Source organism: Anguilla anguilla, chromosome 2 (assembly GCF_013347855.1).
Source record: "Anguilla anguilla isolate fAngAng1 chromosome 2, fAngAng1.pri, whole genome shotgun sequence".
NCBI classification, from domain to species: domain Eukaryota; kingdom Metazoa; phylum Chordata; class Actinopteri; order Anguilliformes; family Anguillidae; genus Anguilla; species Anguilla anguilla.
The window spans coordinates 43,740,419-43,751,604 of record NC_049202.1 but is presented as its reverse complement, the minus strand read 5'-3'; the positions used below and the strand labels follow the sequence as shown (position 1 = coordinate 43,751,604).

At 40.1% G+C, this 11,186-nt stretch overlaps 2 protein-coding genes across 2 annotated transcripts in view; one reads left to right on the top strand and one right to left on the bottom strand.

Moving 5' to 3' along the window:
• Positions 1–289: 289 nt before the first annotated feature.
• On the top strand, positions 290–5,635 carry cluap1 (clusterin associated protein 1). Its single transcript, XM_035404205.1, has 13 exons — positions 290–452; positions 768–824; positions 1,324–1,435; positions 1,570–1,654; positions 2,011–2,190; positions 2,368–2,463; positions 2,861–2,944; positions 3,404–3,537; positions 3,814–3,955; positions 4,048–4,120; positions 4,484–4,591; positions 4,760–4,812; positions 4,941–5,635. Exons 2-13 carry the CDS (start codon positions 803–805, stop codon positions 5,124–5,126), a joined length of 1,275 nt encoding a protein of 424 aa, XP_035260096.1. The 5' UTR covers positions 290–452; positions 768–802; the 3' UTR covers positions 5,127–5,635.
• An 834-nt stretch (positions 5,636–6,469) lies between these two features.
• The window catches only part of nlrc3 (NLR family, CARD domain containing 3), a 16,229-nt gene continuing 11,512 nt past the window's right edge, over positions 6,470–11,186 (bottom strand). The window contains exons 12-19 of the mRNA XM_035404201.1: positions 10,544–10,627; positions 9,909–9,992; positions 9,571–9,654; positions 9,096–9,179; positions 8,625–8,708; positions 8,210–8,293; positions 7,903–7,986; positions 6,470–7,503 (exon numbers count right to left, since the gene is read on the bottom strand). Of these exons, the coding sequence (XP_035260092.1) occupies positions 7,413–7,503; positions 7,903–7,986; positions 8,210–8,293; positions 8,625–8,708; positions 9,096–9,179; positions 9,571–9,654; positions 9,909–9,992; positions 10,544–10,627 (679 nt within the window). The 3' untranslated portion in view covers positions 6,470–7,412. The remainder of the gene's footprint in view (positions 7,504–7,902; positions 7,987–8,209; positions 8,294–8,624; positions 8,709–9,095; positions 9,180–9,570; positions 9,655–9,908; positions 9,993–10,543; positions 10,628–11,186) is intronic.

The window sequence follows — 11,186 nt, the reverse complement described above, 5'->3', positions numbered from 1 at the left end:
TGAACAATGGCAGCATTGATATTCAACCTAGCCACTGTTAAATGGTCTCAGACAGCAGGTTCAAGTGTGCTACAATTGATCTCGTCATTTCCCCCAGCCTTTATAGTAGGTTTTATGCTATAATGCTATAATGTACCCAATGCAAAACACAGAAAGTGTGCATACAATAAAGGCCGGTTGTAGGCATAGGTGGCATATACGATGGAATATTCTGTTCTTGTGTTGACGTCTTTACAACATTGGAGTTTGCCTGTTACGGTTACGTTTGTCTTTTCCAGGACGCCGTAGTTCTGGGTTTGTTTTGGAGACAGATCGAGCAGGCTGACGATAGCAGATCTAACGTAATTAGCTTGCATGCTATCGTCCGTGGAAACGAGAATAAGCGCTGATCTGGCTACTTTATCTAAACGTTGGTTGACTAACAGCACAACGGGCATATATTCCATTTACAGGTAACTTTAAGTTAACTAAAACAAATAGGAAATAGCAAACCAGCTAGCTACTTATCAATATTCTTTCTAAATCAAGATGCTAAGCAACCTAATTAACCTGACACTGTTTAGCTAGTGATAGCCAGCTATCGTGTACAAGCAAATGTTTTAAGTTGTAGGACCTGTTAGTAGCTAGCCTGGTCGCTAGTATAGTAGCAAGATTTGACCATAGCATTTTCAGTGTGTGGCATCCAAAACTAAGCTCAGTTAGCTAACTCGCCGCAGTTGTTTCATCCACATTAATTTTTATTGTTCCCTCTTCCGAAATACTTTCAGGTCGTGTGGATCAGTTAAATGAAAGCAGGATCATCATGTCATTTAGAGATTTAAGGAGTGAGTATGTTTTGAAGTAAACGTTATGTTAGGTTTTATTCTTTCAAATGCAGGTTTTCGAGTAATGTAACTATTCTGTAATTGAATCTTGGGTGCTTGAAAACAGGGCTAGGGAAAGATGAAATAGAGACAGCAGGAGATGCACAGTTATTAATAGTTTATATAATTTTTTTTTACAAAGATTTTCTAGGTTTATCAATTAATGCATAGATCCCATTTCACTCAAGTTCTAATGACTAAATAAAAGGACAATATAAAAGTGAACCAAACTTGAATTAAATCTTGTTTAATGATAAAACAAATGAAGTATTTAATACTCTTTCTTTAGGAATATAAAATATTTGCACATTTGGCATTCTTTCATATTGCTTTCTGAAAATGAATTAATCTCACACAATGAAATATTGAACCAAGTGCTACATCACATGATTTTTGTTCATAAACACTTGAGTGTTGTCCAGCAAAGATCACATGTACAATTCCACCTCTGTGTCAAAAGATTTCACAGAAATGATGCGGGCCCTGGGATATCCTCGACTGATATCCATGGAAAATTTCAGATCGCCTAACTTTACCCTGGTGGCTGAGATCCTGATCTGGTTGGTGAAAAGGTTGGTGTCAAAATTTTACAAGACACATTTATTGGATACAAGAAAGAGAAAAATTAGGTCTTCACTTGAGCATGGATATTAAAATGTTCCCATATTTCAGTTAATAACCGAATGTATTTCTGCCATTCCTGCAGATATGAGCCGCAGATGGATATTCCCAGTGATGTCGATTCAGAGTCTGACCGGGTTTTCTTCATTAAAGCCGTTGCTCAGTTCATGGTAACCACTTTCTGTATAGATATTTTGTGCGGCATTTTTTTACCCTGAAAAATAAGGCAGTGCATTTTATTTACTACTTCACAATGATAGTTCATGGTTTGCTGCAGCACTAACATTATGACAAATTTGTACCAGTATGCTTATGCATCTTTTCTTTCATAATTTAAGCATTTTGTAGACTTCCTTGTAATTGGGGTGGTGTGGGAGATCATACCCTGCAGAGAAAAGTTGGCAAACAAAGAAGAAGCTGGTACGAGTTGGCCACAAACTAGTCAGGCTTAACTTCGCTAAACCCTCACGGCTTTCTTAACAAATGCCTAATCTCCTTGCATTTGGGGTTCGATTGTTGTTTACAGGCTACGAAAGCTCACATCAAGCTGAACACCAAGCGGCTGTACCAGGCAGATGGCTACGCAGTGAAGGAGATGCTGAAGATAACCTCTGTGTTGTACAGTGCCATGAAGACCAAGGAAATGGCCTCAGGGGACAAGGTTGAGGAGGACAGCAGCAAGTTCAAGTTTGACCTCGGATCTAAGGTGTGAGGGAGATTATTATTATTCCTGCTCCTTAATTGTAATTTGCATTGGCAAGACTCGTTTTAGTAAATCAGTAAGTAAGGGAATGTGGCTACTGGCGTGTATGCATTGCTCCGTATGTCATGAAGAAATGTTCTTGAAACCATTCATGGTTGATCTTTTCTTGTCTTTGGTCAGATTGCTGACTTGAAAGCAGCAAGACAGCTGGCATCAGAGATCACATCTAAAGGAGCCACGTTATATGACCTGCTGGGGAAGGAGGTGGACCTGAGGGTGAGGAACAAGTCCAGGGCCCATATGCATTAAAATATCTGCATTGAAAGCATCAGTTCTGTGCAGTACACTGGATTTTAAGAACCGCTTTTTAATCTATAGTTAAAGTTTTAAGTTGCTCTGAAATGTAAAAATTTGTTCAAAGTTTTTGTGAAGTTATCTTTAGTGTATTAAGTGTACCCTTAAAATAGCGGGAGTGCTCATACGTTCTCTGAACGACTTTAATAATACAGTGTTATGATCACAAATTAGAATGTTAAGTCCACAGTGTCCTTAAATTAAACAAAAAGTGTTGATGTGATTCAAAAACAGACTGTAGGGAATGTACAGATTGCAGGCATTGCACACTAATGTAAGACTAATATTTGCATTTGTTGGACTTTCCCTGTTCTCTCAGGAAATGAGGACCGCTGCAATCGCAAGACCCCTGGAGATCAATGAGACGGAGAAGGCTTTGAGAGCGGCCATAAAGGATGTCCTGGTGAGTGTGGGAACCTGGTACCTCAGAGCTTGAGTAGGCAGGTGAAAGCCATATGCTGTAGATGGGTGGGTGGGGGGACATGTCAGTCAGATACATTTATATAAATAACCAGAAGGAGAGCATGAGCTCTGTTCTGATGTGTGAAACCAACTTACCCGCATGAAATGAAAACTGTTCTTGGGTTGTTCATAATATTTTATTAATCTTTTGTTTTTCATTTGTAGCATGTAGTGTCACTACTACATTGACTCCACCCTTCAAAATTGTTTAAATTTAGCATTTATTGCTAATACAAATGACAGTGGCTGGATTTGCACCCCAAACAGTGTTGCATCTGTTGCAACATACAAGTTTATCTGGCTTTAGTGGAGGACAAAAAATTATAGCCCTTGTATCTATTGAAGCTGAACACTCACCTGTTTTTTTTCTTTTCTTTTTTTAATTTAATTTGGACTATAGGAAAATGTCCAGAGGACGAACGATATGTTGAACAATGTGTCATTGGATGAATCCAGCCTGGAGGCGAAGATTGAGAAAAAGAAGCAGGAGCTGGAGAGAAACCAGAAGCGCCTGCAGACACTGCAGAGTGTGCGGTGAGTTGAAACCCACCGGGAGCATCCGGTCCTGTCAGAAACTTCACTTCCCCGTCTGTGGAACAGGCGATGAGCAGTGGAAATGACATAGATATATTTCAATAAGCAGACCTACAAAGGTTTTAAGGGCAATTGTGTGTAAAAAGCAAAACAAATGAAACTGTCTGCAAAGTGAATCTAATGTACTGTAAAATGAGTCGGGGATGTAGAGGAGGGGCTCTGTATCCACAGACTCTGTCCATATGCTCTGATCCATGCTGATCTCCCACCCCACAGCCCCGCGTTCATGGACGAGTACGAGAAGATAGAGGAGGACCTGCAGAGGCAGTATGAGATTTATGTGGAGAAGTTCCGCAACCTGAGCTTCCTTGAGCAGCAGCTGGAGGACTACCACCGTCTGGAGCAGGAGAGGTTTGAGGTGAGGGGCTCCAGTAGGTGACAGAAGTGGCCGGGGGTCTTCTAGAGCCAGTCTGTATAGTAACACTACCTGACCTGGTTTTTTTTCCACAGGAGGCAGAGAACAGCCTTAGAATGATGCAGCACAAGCTGAGGGAGGAGGAGAGGTCTCTGGTGAAGAACGGAGGTGAGACAGCCATGCTTTGATGTTTGATTGAATTCTTAAGGCCTCATCTGTGTTAGGGTCGGATATCGAGAGTCGTTTCCGAATTTGAACCAATTCAAAATTTCCAAGAACCGGGAATTCATTAAGAAATGTGCATTTCAAATCCTGACACTGTATTTTCAATGGCATTCGCGATGAGTGAAATGCAAAGAATTTTAATCAACTTCCAGGACCTGCTGCGCTTACGTCTATGCTGCTTAGGTAATACATATGCATCAATGCACCTGTAATAGGCCACACCCCCACGATGTGGGAAAACAGTCCGCTTCACAAAAGGCACAGATGCCAGTGCCAAGATCTGATCTATTCTTTGACTGACCGCAGTGAAAGATGAAGATTCGGACATGGACATCCCGGAGGACGAGGGCTCAGACAGTGACATAGAGGAACACAGGCCCTCTAAACCTCGCCCAGGCAGAAACCCCATGCCAGGTACTCTGCCTTTGATAATATAACCATTCACCTTTACGGGATCTGATCTGTCATAAGTAACATGTTTCAGCCTTATTGCCCTATGTGCTAAAGTTTAATTAAGTTAAGGTCGTATTAAAATGTGAATAAGGCTCACTGACATGCCTAGAAACGTTCTGCCCCACACAGGAAGAGCTGGAGCCCGGTTTGTGGGTACAATGCATGGAGGAGACAGTGAAGAGGTAAATATGGCATCCAACTGCTGATTTTGGTTTAGTTTCACCCACGAGGATGTAGCCACGCCTGCTCTGTTGAGGAGCATCAGAAGTCAACCTCTGACCCGAGTCTCTCGGCTTGTTTGGATCTACAGGAGGATTCCGAGGACAGCGAAATAGACGTGGATGAGGATGATGAGGATGAGGACGGGGAGGAGGAAGAGAACGAGGATTTGGAGGATGACAATGACAGTCTGGAGGTGCCAGTGCCCAAGCCCTCCCGGCCACCCCGTGCAGGCCACCGCCCCGAACTACTGGAAGAGAGTGACAATGACTTCTGAGACATGGCTACTTTATGCTCAGCAAGAAGCACATGCACACAAACACTACATACTCCATTACAGTCATTTAAGAACCTTCCAGTCAACACAAACATGCAGGTGTATGCTCCCTGTTGGACCATAATAAACTTGCATAAATACGATAACATAAATTGAAGCACATTATGTGAACATGCCTGCATATGTGAAGGTTTACAGTTCTTTCATGTTGTGTGGCTGTAGAGTACGGCTTATCAAGGGGTCACGAGTATGTGCATATGGCAGTGGACCAAATATGGTAGTGACAAAAATTGTCATGAAAATCTAAAAGTTAAATTTGGTGGTCTCGTCAGCCTCTTACATGCAGCCAGTATTGTCAGTATAAATGAAAAGACGCTGGGGGAAGAGTGAGTTTGGTTATACGATTGCCTTACTGTTTGTGTGTTTCAGAGTATGTTATGGTGACCTAAAGCCTGCATTTTGTAGTCAGGAAATAGCCTCTAGATGCTATTTGTGTAGTGTTGGTTGTTGCATGTAGCATGTTTTGACCACCTGGTGTATAGAAATATCCTGGCAGATCCGTTTCACATTTCACCCTCAAAAAATTTCATAGTAGACTTGTCATTTTGGCAAATCTAGGAATGAAGCTTAATGTTCTTTTCTATTTTCAAACTATGTTTGACAGGCACGTCATGAAAACAGGTGTCTTTTATTGCAATCATAAGATGGCTTTCATTTGAAATATTAACAGAGCCAATCCACCCCTTTGCGACTCATTTGTTGTTATCATTCTGCCCACTGTGCCTTTCTTGCAGGGGTAGAGTGAATGTAAGTGGCAGAAATTGTACTGAATGCGCCCTCACACAGTTGCAGCTCGATGTGTGAGAAGACCACTTTAAATGGCAATATAGATGCCACTGTAGTTGCCATTTCCAATGCTTTTGTTTTCTGAAGCAACGGAATGCTGTCTTGAGTGTCTGGAAAGATCATATGTTTGAGTCTTAAGACAGTTTTGTAGCACTAGGCAGGCAGGTAGTGTAGCGTAAGATTGAACACAAGACCTGTAATCTCAGTGCATCACAGGGCATCCAAACTTGCAATGTCTTTTTCTTTCTAAGTGTTTTTGGCTAAGAGCAGGGAAAATGATAACAGCGGTCTACTTCAATTTCTATTGGTACCACACAGGCATTCAACTATGTAAAAGGGATCACTGAGCTTTTCTGAACACAGTTTTACATGTTTTTATTAATAAATACAGAATCCATACTGCACCTTGTGTTTTTAATACAGTTCAGCTTTTAGTTTCCCATTGTGAAATATTTGTTGTGTAATAGGGAATGATAAATTAACATGCTATTGTAATGTAACTAAAATATTGTTTATTATATTGAACACATTCAAATAAAAAAATAATCCCATTTTTGGCAGTATATATAAAAGTGATGCAGAACATTTTTTATTAAAAGTTTCTCATCTTGAACCACTGGCTTGATTCTTAAATATAAATAATAAGCAGAAAAGGTATAATGTAAAAGATATTTATCCTGCACACAAATTTAGTTTATAATAAGATTCTTCCTAACTCCTTTCTCTAGTTTCTTTATGCAACAGACTTTTAATATCTATGCAATACTTTCATAAGCTCCATTTTTGCCTTTGCATGAGCAATGAAAACAGTTCACACAGTCCTACAGCATATTAAGTGCTGATATTAAATGGGCTTACAAAAGAGTGAGTTTTGCATTCAAGTATCAGTTTGTTACATATGTGTACATGATCAAATGTAACAGTATCTGTCAAATAATAGCATCAGTTATTGTTACATAGATGTATCACCTTATCTTTAGGCCACAGATTAAATGTAAAAGTTCCCTTGAAGAATTTTAGCAAACACAAGAAAAGGAAATACAAGGACAGTGTTTGGCTGGAGTTAGAAAATGGATTGCCTTCATTAGGCTTACTCATAAATAAGTAAAAGTAATGATACAAATTAAACCGAGCACTTCCCTTGGGTTTGAGTTTCTACAGCTGATGTTCGTCCCTCTACCAAGTTGGAATGAATCCGTATGCTCAGCAATGTAGATGTGTCCATGGAGAAGAGAGCTCAGAGAGCTGCAGTGGGAGGATGAACATGATCTGCTGATGTTGCAGAATAATCCCTGAGAATTTATTGACTTCTGTTTGTATGTTTATTCAAGTTTCCCATTAGGTGTGTCCTCAAATCAGCCAACCCAGCAGCTCCTCCCAGAGGAGCAGGGGTAAGCTCAGATCACCAACAGTGATAACCATGAACAGTCTTGTGCTTGCTCAGATCTTCACCACGCAGTTCGGAGAATTTGTTTTGATGGCATCAGAGATGACCTTTGCACCCGATTCTCCAATGCGGTTCCCTTGGAGGCTGCAACAAAGGCAAAGTCACATTAGGAGTTGCTGATTAATCTTTGTGTCTCCTTGGTAGAGATCAGTGCCCTTCTATGTGACTTGATCTGGAATAAAATATTTAAATTTCAAATTCATTCAAGTGGTACCATGCACAGTTCATGTGATCTCAGCACCATACTGGGTTGTGAGTCACTGTAAGATGTTTATAGACAGTGCCGGCCCATCCGTTAGGCCATATAAGCGACCGCCTAGGGACCTGGCATGGTTAAGAGGCCCCTGTGTGGTTTTTAAAAAAAATGATTTTTATTATTTATTATTTTGGGGCCCCACGGATTCGCGGCTGGCTCTGTGTCTAGGATTGAAAGGACCAGGCTAAGGAAAGATTGAAAAACTTCAGAGAAGAGAAGATACTTGCTTGATGTAAGTGAGATTGTGGTTTCCAGTCAGGGCAGTGGCAATAAAGATGGCTCCATCCATTCCTAAAGAATTCTCCTGCAAACTGGAAACAAATGTGAAAACTAGCAGAGCAATAAAAAAAATAACACCACAATACAGTTCCCCCTGAAGCTTCCATCAAGCAGGTGCTTTTGACTAATCCACCATTTTGAATCCCACAGTTTAGTGGTTATAATCTGTAGAGGTGCTCCAGGATTTGCTTAATTTAAAAAAATTGGTACATAAACCATTTTCTCAAATGAGAGGGAGCAAACATATAAGCATACTTTAAAACTTGCAGACTTCTGTTTTTCTTCAGTGCATTCGACATGGCTTTTGCTCCTTCCATTCCAATTGAATTCCCACGCAGACTTGAATGAGAATGAAATAACAGACAGATTAAAATGAAAAAAAGGATTGTATTTACTAGAAAGCTAAATGAAATGAAAGAAAGAAAAAACTCATTTGAAAAGCATGCCCAATTTTTTTTCTTGCAATACTAACTTTGTATAGAACCTGCTTTGTAAGTCTAGGTATTTGTACTATTAATGCTTTTTAAGAAACAGAATCATGTATGTTTTTTGGTTGTATGGCCAGGAAAGACAACTGTGGCTGTCTCACACATTTGTCTCAGAATAATCAGCAGTTTACTGGTATATATGCAGGAAAGAAAAGTAACATGGGAAGTAGCATGAGACTTACTCAAGGGTGTGCAGGGTTTTGTTGAACATGAGAGCTTCGGCCAGTGCAATGGCACCAGTATGGCCTACAGAGACACCCTGCAGGCTGGAGAAAGCAAGAAATAATAGAGTCATAAACCTTTCTACACCTCCAAAATCTACTACTAGAAAATGGAAGAAACTTTCCCTCACAGGACACTCAACATGAGCAAAATCTGTTTCAAACAATAGTTTAAAAAATAACATTTTTTTTACAAGCAACACATTGGTTTTTAAAATGAGCAAGAATGGTAACATGGGATTAATCCCTTCAAAACTCATAATAGCACTGCCAATGACAATCCTTGACAGGAAGTGATTTTTTTCACTTGCTGCTCTTGAAAAGACTGATTTATCTCTGTGGGCTGTAGAAGATTTATGATGGGTTTGTGTCCCCAGGTATGACAGTAAGGTTTTAGATGGTGTTTGAGCTAGTGATCAGAGTGGGGCTCACAATAATGTCTTCAGAGCTGTGTTTCTCCTCAGGGCTTCTGCTAGAGCGATCATCCCCTCATCCCCAATGGCATTTTCCTGGAGACTGCAGTGAAATTACAGTATATATACACACACATATAATTTCATTACTGAGAGTTGAAACAGCCATGACTAATAGCTTTTTGACAGTGCATGCAAAAAGAGAATGTCAATCTTAATTAATATTTTGATTCTGCTGTTTCAGTGATCCATCTAAAGCCTGCCATATGCTTGTCTGCCCTGTGTTTCTCTTCAACTACATGTACAAGGAAAATCAATTTTCTTTACAGAAAAGATACTGATAAGGTACAATACAAGCTTATAAGCTAGAAACATTTGATTGCCATCAATTTAGAGGATGTGGTCACAAAGGACTGATGAAAGCATTCATTAAACGGCATGATGAAAGAGCAGAGGAATTGAAAGGGAAGGAAGGGCAGCGATACTGTACGCACTCCAGTTGCTGCAGGGTGGTGTTAGACAGCAAGGCATGAGCCAGGGCCTTGGCAGCTTTGGACTTGATGAAATTCCACTGGAGGCTGCAGGAGATAGAGATGCTCTCAGTCATCCTGAGCAAATACAGGTTACTGGTAATGCATGTGCTGCTCTGCCAGCTGTGGTATCCTATTGATGTTCAGTGATGCACCCCACCCCCTTGACCCTTAGATATAGTGATGCCCATTTTTGCTATTTCTGTTAATGTGTGCATTTATGTGGTTTGTGTTTCTATGGTAACGTTTGTGGGTGTGTGTGTTGGGGGGGGGGGGGGGGGGGTGCTGAAACAGTAGCTTACTGCAGGGATATGAGAGCTTGGTTGATCTTCACTGCACCAGCTATGGCCTTTGCCCCTTCATCATGCAACAAATTTGCTGTGAGACTGACAGACAGACAGACAGAAACACACACACACACACACACACAAATGAGAGTGAGGTTCATATGAGATTCATATATCAATTCTTATTTCCTGTACTATCTACAGCTTAAGAAATAGAGCACAGTGACTGCTATTTAAATATAACTTTTCACTTATTTGAGTTAGAATGATAAAGTGTTCTCCAACTTTATTCACACTTGATAAAGATGAGGAACGAAGGCTGGATAAAAAAAAGTCAGGTAATGAACAATAGTTTATGCCCAAAAAAGAGAAAATGATAACCTTTAATGCAATGCAATGTTTGGAGAAAAATATTTTGTTTGAGAAGTTTTTCAGTATGTGCCCCAGTAATCCACACCCCTCATAATTATATTACATAAAATGCAACAAAAAATAAATCATGGCCACATTACAAATCTGCTACTTTAATAAAAAATAATTAAAACATAGCTACGTACATATTATTTCATACAGTCTGTTTATATTTATCAAGAGCGTGAATAATTTTAGTGAGCAATGTGCGCATGCTAAATGAGGCTAGCCAGACTCACTCCAGATGTGTTAGGGTGTTGTTCTCCTGCAGGGCTTTGGCCATGTCCTTAGCTCCTTCCACGCCAATGGAGTTCTCACGCAGACTGAAACGCAAAGACACCGAAGCATCGCAAAGTTCAGGCTTTCCCAAACTCTCCACCAAAACATAAAACCACAGTGCTAAATACAGCTTGAGGTGACTCAGACATGCCAATTTAATTTTGAAAATTTTCAACTGCAGGAAAAAAAAACACTAGTAACAATTTACTAATTTGGGTTTCAATTAAAAAAATAAAAATTAAAAAAATCACCAAAACAGAGCAGCACAGTGCAACCTCTTGGATATGTGTGTAAGAATGTATGTATCCCATAATTAGAGTAAAATAGATCTTTAGCCCTATTCGCACGGGACTAGTATTACCTGGGGACCTCTAGTAATTTGTAATAATTGCGGAGGTCGTCTGTAATCTTAATCCCGTGCAAATCTGCCATGTCTGTAATTTGTTAAGTAAAAATTCCCCCGCAAATTACCTACCATATTTCGCCAAACATAGAGGTCATGTGATAATATTAGTCCCGTGCGAATCGGCATCCCGGTGATTTGGGGTCGTATTTTGCTATTACGCAGAGCAGAGCCATTTTCAATCATATCCGGGGGGATAA

Coding starts and splice junctions, on each gene's coding strand:
- cluap1 (XM_035404205.1), top strand. CDS start 803: ATGTCATTTAGAGATTTAAGGA. Junction 2,191..2,367: donor AGTTTGACCTCGGATCTAAG/GTGTGAGGGAGA, acceptor GTCTTTGGTCAG/ATTGCTGACTTGAAAGCAGC. Junction 4,592..4,759: donor AGGCAGAAACCCCATGCCAG/GTACTCTGCCTT, acceptor TGCCCCACACAG/GAAGAGCTGGAGCCCGGTTT.